Raw genomic sequence first — 21,076 nt, forward strand, 5'->3', positions numbered from 1 at the left:
TTTAAAGTACTACTTAAGTCGTTTTTTGGGGTATCTGTACTTTGTTTATATTTTTCCCAACTTTTACTTTTACTTCACTACATTCCTAAATAAAATAATGTACTTTTTACTCCATACATTTTCCCTGAACCCCAAAAGTACTCTTCACATTTTGACAGGAAAATTATCCAATTCACACACTTATCAAGAGAACATTCCTGATCATCCCTACTGCCTCTGATCTGGTGGACTCACTAAACACAAATGCTTTGTTTGTAAATTATGTCTGAGTGTTGGAGTGTGCCTCTGGCTATCTGTCAATACAAATAAAAAAAGACAATGGTGCCATCTGGTTTGCTTAATTTAAGGAATGTTAAATGGCTTATACTTTTACTTTTGATACTTAAGTACATTTTAACAATTCCATTTACTTTTGGCACTTCAGTATATTTAAAAACAAATACTTTTAGACTTTTACTCAAGTAGTATTTTTCTGGGTGACTTTCACTTTTACTTGAGTCATTTTCTATTAAGGTATCTTTTCCACCACTGACAATAACAGCACTTACAGTTGACTGGGGCAGCTCTAGCAGGGCAGAAATTTGAAGAACTGACTTGTTGGAAAGGTGACATCCTGTGACGCTGCCATGTCAAAAGTCACTGAGCTCTTCAGTAAGGTCATTGTACTGCCAATATTTGTCTATGGAGATTGCATGGCGGTGTGCTCAATGTTATACACCTGTGTGTAATAGGTGTGGCTGAAATAGCCAAATCCACTAATTTGATGGGGTGTCCAGATACTTTTGTATATATAGTGTATATATCCACAGTCTGTTTAAACAATTAAATCATGCTGGTATTACAGACTGGTAAAACCATCATCATTAAGTGAATTTCACAAAATATACCATTACGGAGGTGCCTTAGGAAAAAGGAAAGAAAAATGTGTCACATCACGGTCCACTTATGGTTTTCTGGGAGGCAATATGAGAGGAAACTAAAGAAGCCGGCAGCATGGCTATCAACACTCTTTTCTCCCTGTGGGGAGCAGAACCTTTAGCCATAACATTTGTCTATAGCTCTGTCAGTGGCTATAATGTTTGTGGGTGGTAGCTGCTATCTGCTAAGAGGATCGGATGTGGTGGGTTCTCCCTGTGATAGAACACTAGTGGTAAACTAGACACATTCCTGGACCTGGAGAGGACAGCTCTCTCTGTCTCCCCCCGGACCTCAACCCTCATGGGGCTCCTGAGTCCTGACATGCCCCACTGTGCCCATACAGTGACAGGCAAACTACAGGGACATTCTCCTTTCTCTCGCTCTCCCTCTACCCTCTCTCCTCCTGTCTCTCTATCATTCTCTCTATATTTCTCACATCCCCCCTCTCATCCATATCAAGTAACACCATTGTCATCACCAAGTTACAATCATCTGGGCCATGGCTTTTGAAATGGATAGAAAGATGGTATTTAAAGATTTACACTCAATTCTGTTCCTATTGTTCTCATTAATTCTAGAACAAAAGTCTAAGCATGTCACATTAGAATGATTTAGCACAGAGTATTGTTTTGGTACATGAAAAGGCACAGTGGGGGAAATAAGGTAAGCTCTCCACCACTCATGTCAGAGCCCAATACACTTCCTAGGAATGTGGATTCGTCACACCATTGTGGACTAAATCTCCCATCATGTTCCATGCTGAGAATTGTCACAGCACTTAACTAATATCCCCCAAGCCCTGCTCCAGAGCAAGTGGAGCGAGGGGGTTTCACTGGCAGACACAAGAGTGGCCATTCTTTACTCGGGGTCTTTCACGCTGGGCCAGGGCCCCGGGTCGCAGAGCTGGTATCAGGTTCTTTACACTGCTCAGTGTGCTGCGACTACAGGAGATTGGCAAAGGCCCCAATGCGCTGTAAGACCCTGTTTATGGTAATTGCACTGTTGTCTCACACTGTGGCTCAACCCCCGCGGTAAACACAGTTGACAAATTGATTCAAAGATCCAGTGCAGTCAAAAACGTGAGGTCCAGTCTGTTTTGTTGGGATGGAAAGACCACATGAAATTTCAGCCTGCTTTGGTGAGATGGAGTTTTGGTCTGCCTGGTGATGTCACCAGCAATAACAGCTAGTTTTCAGGTTCCCCTCCCCACTCAGACCCTTCCCAGACAGTCCTAGCAACATTCTTGCTTGAGAATTTGCTCTTTGCTAAGAAGCAATTTGTTTATTTTTGACCATTTTAATTGAAAACAATAATTTCTGTTACCCAGAAATGATTTGATATCGAGATAAAAACAGCTGCATTGGACCTTTAACTTTGAGTACTGCAGTGGTCCATAATTCACTGAGCAATGAATATTCTCACTCTCACCTACATACCGTACAGTCCAGTGAAAAAGCATTTGCTCCCTTTCTGATTTTCTATATTTCCTCTGTCATGCAGCAAGACAATGATCCAAAACACACAATCAAGTCTACATGAAAATGGTTAAAAATAAACAAATGAGAAAGTTTTGGATTGGTCTAGTCAAGTCCAGACCCAATTCCAATTGAGATGTTGTGGCAGGAACAAGCAGTTCATGCTTGAAAACCCACAAATGTTGCTGAGTTAAAGTAGTTCTGCATGCAAGAGTGGGCTAAAATTCCTCCACAGTGACGTGAGAGACTGATCAACTACAGGAAGCGTTTGGTTGGAGTCATTGCAGGCTAAAGGTGGCACAACCAATTTTTGAATATAAGGGGGCAATTACTTTTTCACACGGGCATTGGGTGTTGCATAACGTTATTTATGAAATAAGTATGTAATTGTTGTGGTATTTGTTCACTCAGGTTCCATTTATCTAATATTAGGTTTTGGTTGAAGATCTGATAACATTCAGTATGACAATGTTCAGCAATTTAGAGAACATTAAAAAGGGAGCAAATATTTTTCACGTCACTGTACATGATTCCACACTCCTTCTGAAATTATTCAGAGGAATTAAAAAAAAAAAGTAATGTATGTCTATAGCACCACTTTCTCGCTCTCCCTGTGCCTTGACAAAGCCTTGACTTTCATTTCAAGGTTTTCTTGTTTGTGCACAATAAGTCTCGGAGATCATGAACCTGTGGAGTAGTGATTTGTTCCTTTGTCACTAGCTGCTCTGTGGCCACATATCTGACCCCACTGGATGTGTATGCCTGCTAAGTATGACAAGTATGACAGAGGGATGGCATTAACATGGTTCTCTGGAATATGACAGGAGGAGAGGAGGCAGGAAAGTGATTCCCAGAGGCTTGGCCGCTGAATGTTCAGGTATCCCCCAGCCAGGTAATCCAATGCCCACATCGGTCATGGCCAGTAAGGGACAGATCAATTTCCACTATGGCTCCTTTTTGAGGCTATGGGTTATGTCCAGCTGCTGATAATAGCCTTCAGAATGGCCACGTTCATGGTTAGCTATTAACTTTGACTGGCAATGAAATGGCTCAAGATTGTAATGAAGAAGACCATAAAGAATATAGAGGATAGATTTGTGTCAGTGGTTGAGTATATGTACCACGCCTCTTGTTCAATGTCTTATCTGTGTGATATAATGGGATTGTCTCAGAGGCCAGAGACATTCCTCACATAGCAGGAGGAGATAGATTATCTCTCTCTCAACTGCGGTTAAAGGGAGGGACACATGGTGCAAACACCTCAGTAGTCTGTTCTCCGAAGCACTGGACCTCAAAAACGACCCTTTAATTGATAGAGATTTATAATTTTGCCATATCTTATCATTGTTCATTGAATTGTGTAAACAATGCTAAGTCTGTGTGTTTCATTCATCCAAGAGTACTTAGGGCTTCTCATCACCACTGTGTGTGTGTGTGTAGATGAACAGGATCATGGGGGATTGGGAAGTGAGGATGGAGACACGGAGCCAAGAGGAGCCACTCTGAACCAGTGGAGTGGAGACTGAGTTTATGGACACAAGACAGATTATGTCCTTACCGCTTGAGAGAAGGACCAGGTTCGAATATGAGGTTGGCTATATCTGAGGAGGAGAGAGGAAAGAATGAGGCAAGATTAGGAAACAAAGCATCTAGTGTTCAATCTAGTCTAGACCAATGACAAATTTAGTCTGTAGGCAAAAGGGTTACATTGACTAGATAAAACCACTCATTCTACCCTCTGCACCAACCTCAACATACCACAGAGTCACTTACTGTACCATTTAGGTTTGGGGATGACAAATACAGTAAGTAAAACATCTAGAACACATACTTAGTGCATCCTTGGATCATACATAGGCACTCATTATCTTGGTTCCATTTCAGTTAACCTTCATATATAATTTGCTGCAATAAAATGGATCTTGTGGCATGTAATAGGGCAGTTCTTTTCTGTCTGTGTCGGGACAGTGGTGATATATCAGGCAGCCACTTCAGTATGGTACGCAGATAGCTATCGGCCAATTCTCAAAATACATAGATTTACGTCAGCAGGCTACCGGCCTCGCCCTGCAATTTCAGGGAATGAAGTCGTCTTCATTTGTTTTTCCTGTCTGTCAATTGCTTACATCTTTCCCTGCAGAGTTAGAGGTAAAAGGTCTGGATTTGTCTCATATGGTTGGTTTAAGATGTCTGAGATATACTGGTGAGTTAATACTTCTGTGGATGTGCCTTCATCTGCTTTTTGGCTGTGGAAAATAATTCACTTTGTGTGTGCAAGTGGATTAGCTAGCTACTTTTGAGTGTCCTAAACATATCGAATATCCATAATCAAGTATTTTAATGTGTTTCAATGAAAGGCCATGGAACCTCTACCAAACAGAAGGGGGTGACTGTTCCCTCCATTGTCACAGTCAGTAGGTTGGAGCAGATGGAAAATCATAATTTGTCATACCCCGTCATTTTGGATGCCTCTTGTAGGACGTCATCCAAGTGAGGTTAATTTGATTTCAATAAGGGGAATCAGATGTCTTGAATTATGTAAAATCCCCAAATAGGAACTGGCCTCATTCAGAGCCCTCTATTTCCAAACAGAAGGATCTGACCCATTCCTTCTGGGTCTTATTAATTTGAAGAATGTCATGCTTGAGGTTGTAATGCTATTTGAGGCCCTGTCTGTCTGTGGTCTAGCATGTCTCCCAGTAGTGCATCTTGTCTGGTCCTCTGAGACAGAGGTTCGTTTTCTACCAGATACTTTCACTAGTTGTTAAAATCCAGTTCAGACCACCCACCCAACCCCCTGGATAAAACATGCCACTACTCCCTGACTGACTGGGGTCTCCATAAATGAGATGACACCAACTATGAGGCGTATTTAAACTATACCCCTCCAGCATATCCCATTTGACATATAGACTTCATACATCACATGCTTACAGTACAGCGCAACTAAGTGAGAATGGGTTGTAAATGAGAATGGGTTGTGTTGCGAGTTATGGTTGACTAGGAGTCAGATGAGTGACCCACCTGTTGAGGAAGCCACTGCTGGAGCACCAGTCGGACACCTGTGTGAGTGACGGACACAGAGAATTAACTCATTCATTACCCAGCACTGACCAAATTGGTCACTTTCCCTGGATCTTCAGGCTTGTGGGTTGGTTACCACATTGGATTGTCTTGCTCAGATCATTGAAAGGCAATGGAGGCAAGAGCTGCTCTACAGTAGCCCCAGAATTGGATATTTAAGTAAATCCTTGATGTTTTAATGACATAACACCTAAGCAGCTAATTCCTATCAGTGTTGATTTACTAATGTGTTAAGTGCATGAAACAATCGCTGATTTTCCCCAAAGCTTATTGCATATATAAAGAAAGTAGGGAGCATGTCACTGAACCCACCAACAATTCTCCTGCAAAGAAAATGGTGAATAGAAGAGGGCAAATCTGTCAACATACATCTTTCCCTTTTCACATCAACATCATGCAAGGCTGTGGCTTTTGTTAGACGCAGGTAAATATAGCAGGGAGAAGCAGCAAAGATCAGGTGGTATACTGTTCCACCACAGACACTCAGCACATGCAGATTAGTAAGGACGGCAGGTTATCATAGCTGGGCAGGCTAGGGCAGGGCATGGCTCAGAGAAGGTTTGGAAGAAGAGACGTTAGATCATTAACAGGTGGCCCCCAGACAACCAGTAAAATCATGCAGGGAAACAGAAAGAGGCAGAGGGGCAGGGAGATTAATGAATCATTCCTTTTATTTTGATTTAGAAATGTGCCAAAGTCAGTGTTGTTCTTTTCTAGTGTTATGATTTTCTAAATCCAATTGGTCTGCCAGTTTCTTTTGGATAAAATGTCACAAATAAAATAACAACGCGAGTCCTGAGTGCAATTCAGATGTCGGTGAAGGCATACAGAGGTTAAAAGGCCGCATATGTCAAGCAAGATATCTGGACAGTCCAATTAGACATATGCATAATTCTCCCTAAGTAGAACATATGTTCATTTAAGTTTGTTTTAAATGCAGTTGCATAATAAGCATGGCCACAGAGACAGAGGGAGAATGTAACTTTAGCTTGGCTATCCAGTTTCACCACATGCTTCGAAAACAGAAGTAGAGTTCATTCTCAAAGGTCAAGCAAATTAGGCCAGAGTCCGGAATAGGTTCATACCCCTGAAGTGCTCCTCTATGGTGAATACAGACACTGAAAGTGACAATTCTAACTAACACTCAGAGGTTTTGGACAAGTAACAATAAAACAATACATTTTATCTAGTTCGTCAGTAAAAAAAAAAACATTAAAATAAAGACAAAACAAATTAAAACTGGAATCAACTGCACCTTTAATAACATACTATCGAAATGTTACAAAAGGCAGATAAAAAGGTACAATTGTATTTAAAAAAAAAAAAAACATTGTGACATCGTGGTATTTAACAATACTGTCAGTTAAACTCGTGTTTTAACTCTTGTTATAAGCTATCCATAGTATCTCGCTAGGCTATCTGTGCTGATTACAGAAGACTTTCTAGCCAGTGACTCCAGAAACATATTTAACCTACACATCTTTGTTCACAAGGCTAATTGTCGGCAAACAGCTGTGAGCATCCTTTGAGCAGGGTGATCACAGAGCAGTGTGTATACAGCCTCCAGAACAAGGCAGGCCATGGGACAGTACAGAGAAGAGTGCATGGCTTTGAACACAGGGAAAATAAAATCACTGGTACGTCGAAACAGTACTTTGTCACTCGCCAATGCAACATCAATCTGTCAAAGGACAGTAAAGAGTTCCTATATGCATAGCTTTTAAAAGAGGCAACCACTGGCAGTGTATAGTTTAACAATGCTAACAAGGACATGACATGAAATAAACAGCTAAAAGCTAATACAAGTACAGCAAAACCTGAAAAAAAGCTTTTTTTCTTTCTCAAATAAAAACACACCATTGGCAAGTTAAAATGTAACAATTTTGCAGGGAGTTGCCTATCTCAGTGATAACAAGGTGATAACTTAAAAACTGGTTTTGTTTTTTTAATTGTTCCTGTGAAGGTACAAGGCCAAAATGTGCTAAAAACCTGAATAACTTATCCATTTGTAGACAGATAGACATACATTTCCTCTTGGTAAAACCTCTACCTCCAAATACAAGTTTGCATGCATGTGCTGGTGTGGCAGCCAGCTCACTGAGTATTCCTATGTTTATCTGACTGTGCAGCTGAGATGGGATTGGTTGGTAGGGGACTGGGATTGGTTAGAAGTGATGCAACAGAAGACAGTGAGTTAACTACTAACTCATGGTGGTATAGTAGTACAGTAGTAGTAACGCTGGGGAGGCAGGGAGGCAGGGAGAAAGTGTGAGAGGGGAGAGCCCATTGCAAACAGCCGGAGGACAAAAGGCACTGAGGAGGAGACAGACAGGAACAGGAAACCCCGGACAGGAAGAGCATCATCAGTGAGTCAATAGCTTAAGCCGCGTGATCCAACTGACCAGTAGCGAGGGCTCTGCAGGGGGGCGTTTGGAGGCGGGGGCTACGGGGGTCTTTTTGCTGCCCAGGTCATGGTCCTGGTAGGGGATGGTGGCGCTGTTGTGGAGGTCCTGGTTGGCATAGTAGCGGCTGCCCCGGATGTGGTCCACCCCTCGGACCAGCTGCTTTTCCCCCACTGGCCTGTACGGCGGCGCCACTGATGGGACCTCCTCAGCAATGGTGGGGATCCGCTCGTTGCTCAGGTATCTGTACAGGAGATCCTCGCCTGGAGGGAAAATGCACATCTTTAGTACAATTATCTTACAAAAAAAAGTAATACTTTGTACAAATGCATGGTTTTGAGAATAACTTGTTGATTTTAGGGCATATCTTCAGTAGGCCTTACATGTATTATAGAGAAGCACTGTCCCATTAAAAGAGGAGGACTCTGGATCTCTACAGCATGTGTTGGCTGTGGAGGAGAATTGCACAGGCATCTCAGCCAATTAAAACATTCACCCACTCCTCTACCATTGTAGTATAATTGGGTCTCCAGCAGAGAGACTGTTTGAAAGCTCTGTCTGTGCATTCATAGCCATGTGTCTGTTCTCTCCAAGGAGACCAGAGGATGAGGAACTGATCTTGTTGGTGTAAACTCTATTTAATCCAATCCAGGCAAGAGCTAGAGTATGGCTCTCAGTTGACACTAATCACATGGTTCATTCATTGGTAAATTAAGCAGAGCTACCATGCCTCCAAGGTCATTGGAGGGGTGAATTCTATAATTTGTTCTCATGTATTTAGCTGTTGAAGGTGTGAACTGGATAATCTGATTTAGGTTGTGGTTAATTTGATTTCTGGTGGTTAAGTTGTTGTTCTGCAGTAACTTAGAATATGGGTCTATGGTGTGTGTTTGTTACCTTTCCGGCCTTGTGTCCAGGGCTTAGCATAGGTGTCTGCCACTCCAAGACAGGTGTCCACTGGCATGGAGAGGGGGCGGGGCTTACCTATGCAGAAATACAAAACGTTTGAATATTTTGGTTCACTGGTTTGAATATTGCCTTGAATTCTATAACATGTGGGCCTTGTGCGTGTGTGTGTGTGGTTACTGTGGGGTAGGATACTACTAACCACGAGACGAGTTGATGCGTTCCCTCATCCTGGGCTGAATTACATTGGCCTCGATGGGGTAGGCCACGCCCATCTTCTCGTAGTCTGCGATGGTGAAGCGTTTTCGACTCTCCAGGTCCAGGAAGGAGTTGGGCGACTCTGAACCCTTTGGTCTGATCTTACTGATGCTCGAGTACGAGCTGATCTTACTGATGCTCGAGTACGAGCTGATCTTACCCTCTCTGTGGACAGAAAATACTGATTAGCATCAATGTCCCATTTCATATAGGTGAAAGCACAAGGAGGGTGATGAAGAAAAAAAAAAATCTGTCAAATTTGCTTTATGCTTTTGCTCAGTCCCTAACTAAAGTTGCTGTGGATATTAGAGTCCACTAAATGGCAAAAAAAAATATGATTCACTATCTGGTAAACATGGTGAATGCAGCAACAGCCTGGTCACTGGCATACATGGACAGAGAGGGAGGGAGAGATACAGCGAGAGAGGGAGGGAGAGATACAGCGAGAGAGGGAGTGAGGGTGTCTGAGGAGGCAGATGAAACAGAGAGGCTGTTGCATAAGGTCTGTCTGTGGCGTGAGCGGAGCTGGATGGAGACGGCACAAATTAATGTGCTCTGCTGTGGGGGTTTATAGGCAAGAGGAGAGTGGCGAATGATCAGGGGGCTGAACCACTCATTATCCAGACTTCAAAGCCAGGAGCATGGAGCTGGAGAATGAGTGTAGGCTGTCTGTGGGCGCACGGCTCCCTCAATGCAGGGTTACAGGGGCCCACACAGACCCCTGACTCACCCTTTAGCATAGGGCCAGAACACAGCAAATTCTAAACCTATAACTTGAGCCTAAGGTTTTTCCTGGTAACCCTCCTGAGCATAGTGTACTTACAGGGGTACACATCGTGGGGTGTAGGGTACAGAGGGGGGAGGGGGAATGTACAGGTCTAGGATGGCTGGTTTCTCCTTGGTGGAGCTGTCTGTGGAACAGCCTGGAGACTGGGTTTTGTTCAGGGAAGGGGTGCTCTGAGAAATAAAAAAGAACAAAAAAAATACAAAAATGTCAGAAAAATGCTCCCCTCATAGGACCTATTATAATTGACGGTGGGCAAACAGCCGACAGCCTAGCTACATCAAATGGATAAATGTCTTAAAAGGTGTCTACTATAAAAATCTAAACATAACTTGTTGGCAAGGAAGAGTGTTTCCCCATTTGTCACATCCTATAGTCTACTCTAGCCGATGACTTTTGTCTTTTTAAACTTCCAACATTCATTACAATAACGGATGGTTGATTACCTAAAGTCTCTTCTGCTGTATTTACATACCCTAACCAAGTCATTCTAAACACTACTTGTTAGGAAGGAGCTGGATTATCCTACATATGACAGGTCACTGACTAGGTATCCCCCTTCCCCTTATTATATTTGCCTATGGCTCTTTAAATCTATACAACCCTATTTAGAGAATCAAATCAGGTTTTGTTGGTCACATACACACATTTAGCAGATGTTATTGCGGGTGTAGCAAAATGCTTGTGTTCCTAGCTCCAACAGTGCAGTAGTATCTAATGAATGGAAGGATTTTGAGGATAATCCAAAATAGCTGCAGCAACATAGTTTTAAGAAACCATACTATTCTACCACAGCTTATGGTGCTATTTTAAAACCACACTACTTGGTAAATCGACCAGGTTCAGTTTCACTCTGCATCAAACAAAGTAAATACTGGTACGTCTACGCTCACCTCCTCCCCTATTACCAGGATACCTGTAGAACTCAGTGTCACTCCTGAATCACTGTGTGTGATCCACCATTGTTTAACACACCGACGCCTATCTCTTATCATTAAACCCAAGATGTCGTGCTTTGATTCCTGACACCCTGTTCAAACACGGTGGTGGACAAGTCCAGAGTGATCTGGTATCTTGGTGATGAAAGGTTCTTTGTTAAGTGAAACCATCTATGGTCTGATATTATGTGATCTGATTTTCCCAAGGCAGAAGCAGCCTCCAGAGGCATAACGAGGCAGTGCCAGGACCAGAGCGCAGGTTCGGTTACAACAACCTATTGTTCCCTTTGGAGCCCCAGTTACTGCAGTCATGGCTCAGGTGCATTGCTGTGGCTAAGAGCTTAGCCAGATCCTATTTGTCCCCATATGAGAAAAGTGGTGAATTGGATTACCATTACATAACTTTATTAACACAGGATTTGTTTGGACCCTCAGAGACTTGATTCTCCGCTAACGCAAACCTTTGGGGATTGAACGTTCTCAAAAGAGGGTGTACCCAAGCCCTTTGTGAGCTGAATCACTGAGCGACCTATTGAAATACTTGTCATCCATGGAGACTGGCTGACTAGCCCCATCAATACAGGCCATACTGAGGATTCCCACCCTACTGCTGGATGTTGATCTGATTCTACACACACCTACACAAACCACCTCCAAAGCAGCTATATTCTCCACTGAAGGAGATGCTATCTCCCTGCAGACTGACTCTCAGACTGCTGGCTGCCACTACTGATGACCCAGTCTGAGTGACATCATCACCAGTGTGTGAGTACAGTGGCTGTTGTTTTATTTGGATGCCATCACTGAATGGAGAACAGCTCTGCATTGTCCTCAGCCCTGCAGCTTCCGGGATATTTTCCTCCAACTCTCAGGCTGGTTCCTACACTTGTCTAGGCTTGTTACACTCAAACATTTCTCCATACTCCCTCATGAGTCACATCCAACAAAAGGTAATATGAACAATAACCTAAACACTGCCTTGGTAAGAACACCTGAGTAAAAGATTAAGGGGTTTGGGGTTGGCACCTGCGCCATGGGCGGTTTCCAGCGCATGTTCTTGAGAGGGGCAGGTGTGAACCCGCAGGTGCCTGTAGGTCTCTTCTTCAGCAGCAGGACTACACCTTTTGGGTCCTCTCTCAGCTTCCCCACCAGGTTCTTCAGCTGCCAGCCCACCTGAGACCAGGCACAGCAGCACAGATCGATCAGTGTCAGTACATCATAGCGGAGGACAACAGAAAGAGGCACAGCAAGAAACTAGGAAGAGACTTCCCCCTGTGAAATCATTATGTCACACTGTAGTCAGGTCGACTGCAAGGAACACATTCCAACTGCTGGAACCTTTCTCTGTGACAGGTTTCAGAGATAACAGGTGCCGGGCGCTCACCACTGTCTGCTGGTTGACCTGGATCACCTCATCACCCCCATGGATCTTCCTGGTCATGTCTGCCGGGGACTGACAACACAGAGAGGAGAGGACAGGATTAGTATACAAACCCCCCTAGCTCAGAGACAACGCCTTCATGTAGTATTAGCCCCTGGATAACTCCACCTTCATCTGTTCGCTTTGTCATCAGAAGTGCCATGTATGGGCTTGTTATGAAACAGACCACTTAATAAGCCCCTGAGGAAATATACGTTTTACATAACTCTGACTAAACAACACAAACGCCCTCTTTATGAATACGTCGTCACATTATGCATGTGAATGTCAAAGGAATGAATGAGTCACATGATGAGTTAAGGTTTGATTCATCCTTAACGACTGGGGGCATGATAATTAGGCTGTAATAGCACTGCTGCCAACGTTCCTCTGAAGGAGGATGCTTTACTGTTAAAAGTTTGTGATTCTTAAATGGATGATGAAGACAGGAACAGCTATATTATTTAACCTCTAAACACCTCCCTCTCTCCACTGCTTGGTAAGGAACACATTTACACTGCTATCCTAGCTCAGTGGTAAACAGCAATGCCCTTGAGCCCCCTCAGAATGGGAGGAGGGGGAGGGGCAGGTTGGGTTGGAAAGAAGATGTACTGTTTGAAGCCCAACCTTAACTGTCTCCCCATCAGAACTTGGCAACTATTGTTTATGCATAACATTAAGGGAGTTGCTATACCAACAGGATGTATATTGAACCGTGAGAAGTGGATAAGACCGACAAAAAGGTGCACATTTAGACTAACTGAACCAAAGGAGCAAGGTGCGTTCACTAGGATGGTTTTCACCAAAATCTACTCATTTGTTCCTCTGTGGCCACCATACTTACATGCTCTGTGGTCCCCGTGATGACATGAAGTCCATCATAGGTGGATTTGATGTACATACCCTGTAGGAATATGAACATAAGGAACATGAATTTCTGAGACAGTTTGAACTTGTGAGAAAGTTGAGGTGCACTACATAAATGTAGCTTGTAATTCAGTGGGTTTGGGGTTAAACTGGAAACTCCCATGCAGCATTCCTCACCAGTCCCTCCCCAGGCTTGATGTTGTTGAGCTGAACTTCATCCAAGCATGCGGATTGGCTCATCAGAGGGTCAGAGGTTGTTCTCATGGTCTGGTCACAGATGCTGTTCAGAACCTTGGACTGCAATGAGAGAGGGGGGAGGAAACCCCTTTAAGCAAGACAGGAAAACCAAACAAACAACCCAAAGAATGAAAACAAAATATCATGGAATTTCATGAATACATCTCATCAAATTAATTTGATTTAATTTAAGTTTTATTGGCAAACAGTGACTGTGTGCTTTTATGACTGCTGTGATTACATGACCAGCCCAGTAATTTAATGTCCGGTCACGTGATTGTGTTTATGCAGCCACCGCCTGTCACCAGAGGTGTTATTTCTTTGGCCGTCTGCATTCAGTCAGTGTTAGAGAGGTAGCGGTCTGGTGACGAGAGGCCCTGTCCTTCAGCAGCAAGTCTCTGGGGAAATTATCACCCTCCCCAGAGAAGAGGGGTGAGGGGGAGAGGAGGGGGGTGAGGGTCATTAATGTCACCCCCCCCCCCACCCCTTCTAGGTCATTATGGACAATCTCACCACTTTGTCATCATTGGTGGGGGCATTTTAGTGACGCTCAGAGAATAAAGAGCTTTTTCTTCTCAGGCGAGTAACAAGCATCATGTCTGAACACTCACAACAACACAGTTGTGCCTACATACAGATGTGGACAGTCAAACGTTAAATCAAACTTATTTTAGCTCTAATTTAATTTTTGGTTGACCACACAAGTCTATAACCAGATCACTTGACAGGGATTTGTAAAGAAACAAGAAATCACTGAAATGCTACTATTCACCGTTGATTGGGACCAGGCTGTAACTAGAACAGTTTTTCCGGGACAGTTCATTGAACAACAAGTTCGGCATGGAGAAGACTAAACAGTGTAGACAGAAGTCTAGCTATTTTGTGTGTCTGCAGCAGAGTTCATCAAGGGTGTCACAGGGGGGCCTCCCGAGTGGTGCAGTGGTCTAAGGCACTGCATCGCTTGAGGCATCACTACAGACCTGGGTTCGATTCCAGGCTGTGTCACAGCTGGCTGTGGTCGGGAGACCCATGAGGCGACGCACAATTGGCCCAGCGTCGTCAGGGATAGGAGAGGGTTTGACCGGATGGGATTTCCTTATCCCACCGCGCTCTAGCGACTCCTTGTGGTGGGCTGGGCACCTGCAAGCAGACTTCCCTCGCCAGCTGGACGGTGTTTCCTCCAACACATTGGTGCGGCTGGCTTCCGGGTTAAGCAAACAGTGTGTCAAGAAGCAGTGTGGCTTGGCAGGGTCGTGCTTCGGAGGGCGCATGGCTCTCGATCGCCGCCTTTCCCGAGTCTGTAGGGGAGTTGTAGCGATGGGACAAGACTAACTACCAATTGGATATCACGAAATTGTGGAGAAAACGGGGTAAAAGTACCAAACAAAAATGATTACAATAAGGTTGCTAGAGGGAAGAAGTCCAGTGTCAGCTCAGAGTCTGGAGAGTGTCAGGGACAGGAAACTGATTGATGGCCAGGGTGCATTTTACTCTTTTACCAAAGTGCAATACTGCCTATACTATTAACGCTAGCAATAGCCCCTGTAAGCATGTCACCTAATCCCCATGTAACGGATTATAGAGCTCCGTCTCCCAAAAAGGTTCAAACAGACTTTCCCGGAGTGCTACCATAGAAAGCGGGAATGTGGAAACAACAAAGAGGGGAGATATACTTACAACATCCAGGATCTTTTCCTCCATCTCGTAAACAGTGCAGTCCTGTGGAGGAGGAGAGACATGTTAGCTGGGCTGCATCTCAATGCTCCACATCAAAACACAGGAAGAGGTTATTTGACAGCAAAGAAAGTAAATAAAAACCATGTATAGGGGATAGGCAAATATGTGATCAAATATCCAGATATACACTATATACAGTTTAAGTCGGGAGTTTACATACACCTTTGCCAAATACAGTTTTTCACAATTCCTGACATTTAATTCTAGGACAAATTCCCTGTCTTAAGGTCAGTTAGGATCACCACTTTACATTTAGAATGTGAAATGTCAGAATAATATTAGAGAGAAATTGATTTATTTCAGCTTTTATTTCTTTCATCACAGAACTCAATTAGAATTTAGTTAAACATTTTGGGTAGCCTTCCTCAAGCTTCCCATAATAATTTTCATTCATTTCATTCCTCCTGACCAGTCCTGACAGAACTGGTGTAACTAAGTCAGGTTTGTAGGCCTCCTTGCTCACTCACGCTTTTTCAGTTCTGCCCACAAATTATCTAGAGGATAATTGTGATGGCCACTCCAATACATTGACTTTGTTGTCCTTAAGCCATTTTGCCACAACTTTGAAAGTATGCTTGGGGTCATTGTCCATTTGGAAGACCCATTTGCGACCAAGCTTCAACTTCCTGACTGATGTCTTGAGATGTTGCTTTAATATCTCCACATCATTTTCCTCCCTCATGATGCCATCTATTTTGTGAAGTGCACCAGTCTCTCCTGCAGCAAAGCACCCCCACAACATGATGCTGCCACCCTCATGCATCACAGCTGGGATGGTGTTCTTCAGGTTTGCAAGCCCCCCCCTTTTTTCCCTCCAAACATAATAATGGTCATTATTGCCAAACAGTTCTATTTTTGTTTCATCAGGCCAGGGGTCATTTCTCCAAAAAGTATGATCTTTGCCCCCATGTACAGCTGCAAACCGTAGTCTAGCTTTGTTATGGCGGTTTTAGAGCAGTGGCTTCTTCCTTGCTGAGCAGTCTTTCAGGTTATGTCGATATAGGACTCATTTTACTGTGGATATAGATATTTTTGTACCAGTTTCCTCCAGCATCTTCATAAGGTCATAAGGTCCTTTGCTGTTGTTCTGGGATTGATTTGCATTTTTCGCCCCAAAGTACGTTCATCTCTAGGAGAAAGAACGCGTCTCCTTCCTGAGCGGTATGACGGCTACGTGGTCCCATAGTTTTCATACTTGCGTACTATTGTTTGTACAGATGAACGTGGTACCTTCAGGCATTTGGAAATTGCACTCAAGGATGAACCAGACTTGGAGGTCCCCAATTTTTTTCTGGGGCCTTGGCTGATTTCTTTTGATTTTCCCATAATGTCAAGCAAAGGAGACACAGAGTTTGAAGGCAGGCCTTGAAATACATCCACAGGTACACCTCCAATTGACTCAAATGATGTCAATTAGCCTATCAGAAGCTTCTAAAGCCATTACATAATTTTCTGGGATTTTCCAAGCTCTTTAAAGGCACAGTCAATTTAGTTAAGGTAAACTTCTGACCCACTGGAATTGTGATACAGTAAATTATAAGTGCAATAATCTGTCTGTTAACAATTGTTGGAAAAAGTACTTGTGTGATGCGCCAAGTAGATGTCCTAACCGACTTGCCAAAACTATAGTTTGTTAACAAGAAATTTGTGGAGTGGTTGAAAAACGAGTTAACGACTCCATCCTAAGTGTATGTTCATTTTTATGTATTTTACCTTTATTTAACTAGGCAAGTCAGTTAAGAACAAATTCTTATTTTCAATGATGGCCTCGGAATAGTGGGTTAACTGCCTGTTCAGGGGCAGAACGACAGATTTGTACCTTGTCAGCTAGAGGATTCAATCTTGCAACCTTTCGGTTACTAGTCCAACGCTCTAACCACTAGGCTACTGTAAACTGTAAACTTCAACTGTATACACAAAAGTATGTGGACACCCCTTCAAAATTGTGGATTCAGCATTGTCAGTCACACCCATTGCTGGCAGGTGTATAAATTCTAGCACACAGCCATGCAATCTCCATAGACAAACATTGGCAGTAGAATGGCCATATTGAAGAGCTCAGTGACTTTCAACATGGCACCGCCATAGGGCACCGTCATAGGACACCAACTTTCCAACAAGTCAGTGCATCAAATTTCTGCTCCGGTCAACTGTAAGTGCTGTTATTATGAAGTGGAAACATCTAGGAGTGTAACAGTATAACTTTAGACCGTCCCCTCGCCCATACCCGGGCGCGAACCAGGGACCCTCTGCACACATCAACAACAGTCACCCTCGAAGCATCGTTACCCATCGCTCCACAAAAGCCGCGGCCCTTGCAGAGCAAGGGGAAACACTACTTCAAGGTCTCAGAGCAAGTGACGTCACCGACTGAAACGCTATTTAGCGCACACTACCGCTAACTAGCTAGCTATTTCACATCCATTAGAGGAGCAACAACGGCTCAGCCGCGAAGTGGTATGCCACACAAGCTCACAGAGCGGGACCATCGTTTGTCCTCGGTTGCAACACTCACTACAGAGTTCCAAACTGCCTCTGGAAGCAACGTCAGCACAATAACTGTTCGTCGGGAGCTTCATGAAATGGGCTTCCATGACTGAGCAGCAGCACACAAGCTCGCCGCCATTCGACTCTGGAGCAGTTGAAACACTTTTTCTGGAGTGATGAATCACTCTTCACCATCTGGCAGTCCGACGGACGAATCTGTGTTTGGCGGATGCCAGGAGAACGCTACCTGCCCTAATGCAGTGCCAACTGTAAAGTTTGGGGGAGGTGGAGTAACGGTCTGGGGCTGTTTTTCATGGTTTGGGCTAGGCCCCTTAGTTCCAGTGAAGGGAAATCTTAACGCTACAGCATACAATGGCATTTCTAGACAATTCTGTTCTTCCAACTTCGTGGCAACAGCTTGGGGAAGGCCCTTTCCTGTTTAAGCATGACATTGCCCCAGTGTACAAAGCGAGGTCCATACAGAAATGGTTTGTCGAGATCGGTGTGAAAGAACTTGACTGACCTGCACAGAGCCCAGACCTCAACCCCATTGAACACCTTTGGGATGAATTGGAACGTCAATTGCGATCTAGGCCTAATTGCCCAACATCAGTGCCCGACCTCACTAATACTCGTGGCTGAATGGAAGCAAATCCCAGCAGCAATATTCCAACATCTAGTGGAAAGTCTTCGCAGAAGAGTGGATGAAAGCTGTTCCAGTAGCAAGGGGGGGGGGGGACCAACTCCATATTAATGCCAATGTTTTTTGGAATGAGATGTTCGATGAGCATACCTTTGGTCATGTAGTGTATCGGACTGTGGGAGATGGACAAGGCCTAAAATAAACAGCTTTCTGAGTCAAATTACATCTCTATAGAAACTTGGGGACAATATAAGTATAATTGCAGAACTTGTAGTAGGGTTTCAGTGTAAATAAAGGAACCTTACATCTAGAAAGCACAACTTGGTACATTGTAAGAACCATATCCTCTAACTTCAAGGTGACCAACAACCCACACTCACCCCACACTTTTTTTATGGGGAATATTTCTTTGGATACTTCAGTAAATAAAATACTGTTTAGCACTGGGTTCCCATGTATTTGATAGATAGGCGAGCCTCCTGAAATTACAAGAAAGAAACAGTAGCTGCTGTGTGACTACCAGGGGGGTGGAGAAGTTGGGAACATCCTATAGTAACTGCTGTGTCATCCACATACAGAAGCCCCTCGGCCCTGGCCCTCTCCCATGGTCCCCCTTCCCCAGACTGCAGCTGGGCCTGCCTGGGCTCACAGCTGAATGAACAGCCTCCTAAGACAGCTGGAGGACTTGGGGCCTGTGGTCCGGTGGTGAAAGGACCCCCGGTTATGGCTGGTCAGAGGGGGCCACTGTTGCTTAGACACTGCTGTGAACCCCCCCCCCCCCCAGCTATGGTATGGCCTCTAAGCATGTCCCAAAAGGAAGCCGTCCTTAAACTCACAGGTGAAATGGCTCTGCCATTACAGAGGCGGAGTTGGGAAATTATGGAGTCAGACAGGTCAGTATCTTGTATTGTATTGAGGCGTCACTGCCATTGTGTTGCTCAATGTCAACAAACAAGAACTTGAGGAGCCAGGATTTGTAAGCTAGCAGTAAGGTTATTTTGTGTGTGTGGACATATATTATCCATAAATGCAGCTCTGCTGTTCTTCATAAATCCTTTGTGCAGAGAACGTATGGGGGACGACCGAGAATTTCCATATTCCCCTACCTTGCACATTCCTATGGCCCAAGGGGGAGGAGTATCTGTCGGCAAATACACTTGGCTTGTCAGACCATTGTTGTATTTGAATGGACAAGATTCGCTAGCTTATCTGTGAAAACCATGAAGGCTGACAATAGAAGAGCACTGGTTTGTCGTTTAGCGCCATGAGTTCTTCCAGCAGTCTTTCTCTCTAGAATCGTCTTATGATCTGCACTGAGCTGAGTGTTTTCTTTTGGGATACTGATGCACATACAATAACAGTCAAAAGTTTGGACACACCGACTCATTCAAGGGTTTTTCTTTATTTTTAGTATTTTCTACATTCTACATTTTCTACATAGTGAAGACATCGAAACTATGAAATAACCCATGGAATCATGTCGTAACCAAAACAATTGTTAGCCACCCTTTGCCTTGGTAACAGCCTTGCACACTCTTGGCATTCTCTCAAACAACTTCATGAGGTAGTCACCTGGAATGCATTTCAATTAACAGGTATGTCTTGTTAAAAGTTAACTTGTGGATTTTTCTTCCCTTCTTATTGCATTTGAGCCAATCAGTTGTGTTGTGACAAGTTAAGGGGGTTTACAGAAGATTGTCAATTTTACCAAATAGGGCTAACTGCCAGAACAAACATGGAGGGAATACTAATAAGCATAAAATACCAACATAGGTTTCAGTTTTGGTACCAAAACACAATGCTTCCCCCTCAATTACTTTCAAACGTGGCCAAAGACATGTGATGGTTTTGGAAAGAATTTGGCATGACTTCCATCACAAACCAGTACATATTTTTGCCATGAATAGGTCTATATTTGGATGCATTCTACACGTCAAGATGGATATGCTAAAAAGACACATTTATTGGGTTTGAGGTCAAAAACATTGACTAAACAGTATCATAATATGCCACGGATTTGATTTGTATAAACTGTGCCAAAGTGAATCACATGCAGACTGTTTTATATCAAAAGCAGAAAATTATTGCATAATATGAATGTAATATTCTTGGACATAATCTTTCAGATCTGTGTTTTTTTACATAATCGCTTGGAAGATCTGTGGAACACAAAATCGTCTCGTATCTGCATCAAACACAGAACTGAAGCAGTCTTCATACATATGCCAGATTGAAACCAAGACCAGAGGGAAAGACTGAGGAAACGTTCTCTGGGTATAGCAGCGAGTCCTCAGCCTCCTCACGCCCTGGTTGTCCTCCCACAGCAGACTAGGATCAGATGACTCCCCAGACGGCCCTGCAGCCTTTCATCTGTAACCAGAGATTTGTCCAGCCGAGAGATGAAGTGGCAAAAAGAGAAGACTGCTGGTACAACATTCCAACATGGAGCCATTCATACAGCTGACCAGACTGGACTGTTGTACAGGATCTTACAGAACATGATATCAAAACACCATGAGGACTCAGACCTGCCCTCCAGACTTCCCTTTCCTCCCACAATATCTCTCCACCTCATCACTTAGTGTTTGACCCGACTGCCGTCATGCAGGAAGACAGAGCAATCTCTCACCTCACGGGTCAGATGAGATGGCTGCATGTTCGCTGTTTTATTGGGGTGCTCTATTGTGCGTGTATACATAGGGTTCATTCAGCCAGCAGGACATAAATTGTCCATCCTGAAAGCCCCGTTCTTGGTGGAGGTTCATGAAAAGGCCATGTCACCTCATGAAGCCCGCCCACACCATAAAAATCACAGTGATACTCCCCCACAGTGCGTTTGGGAGAGTTCAAGAGTGTCTAAAGCCTATGTGAGATACACTGGTCCATGCATTGGAGGTAACTTCCTGCATGTGTTTGTGAC

At 43.9% G+C, this 21,076-nt stretch overlaps 1 protein-coding gene and 1 long non-coding RNA gene across 3 annotated transcripts in view; one reads left to right on the top strand and one right to left on the bottom strand.

Moving 5' to 3' along the window:
- Positions 1-21,076, top strand: part of LOC149972080 (uncharacterized) — a 185,096-nt gene that overhangs the window by 130,261 nt on the left and 33,759 nt on the right. The gene's annotated exons all lie outside the window — the stretch shown is intronic.
- The window catches only part of LOC110505405 (connector enhancer of kinase suppressor of ras 3), a 74,218-nt gene that overhangs the window by 9,775 nt on the left and 43,367 nt on the right, over positions 1-21,076 (bottom strand). The window contains exons 5-15 of the mRNA XM_090220670.1: positions 14,967-15,008; positions 13,230-13,349; positions 13,030-13,089; positions 12,150-12,218; positions 11,792-11,938; positions 9,867-10,000; positions 8,988-9,208; positions 8,777-8,863; positions 7,880-8,142; positions 5,418-5,455; positions 3,952-3,994 (exon numbers count right to left, since the gene is read on the bottom strand). Of these exons, the coding sequence (XP_090076796.1) occupies positions 3,952-3,994; positions 5,418-5,455; positions 7,880-8,142; positions 8,777-8,863; positions 8,988-9,208; positions 9,867-10,000; positions 11,792-11,938; positions 12,150-12,218; positions 13,030-13,089; positions 13,230-13,349; positions 14,967-15,008 (1,224 nt within the window). The remainder of the gene's footprint in view (positions 1-3,951; positions 3,995-5,417; positions 5,456-7,879; positions 8,143-8,776; positions 8,864-8,987; positions 9,209-9,866; positions 10,001-11,791; positions 11,939-12,149; positions 12,219-13,029; positions 13,090-13,229; positions 13,350-14,966; positions 15,009-21,076) is intronic.

Source organism: Oncorhynchus mykiss, chromosome 25 (genome assembly GCF_057628025.1).
Source record: "Oncorhynchus mykiss isolate SJ-2025 chromosome 25, ASM5762802v1, whole genome shotgun sequence".
Classification (NCBI taxonomy): domain Eukaryota; kingdom Metazoa; phylum Chordata; class Actinopteri; order Salmoniformes; family Salmonidae; genus Oncorhynchus; species Oncorhynchus mykiss.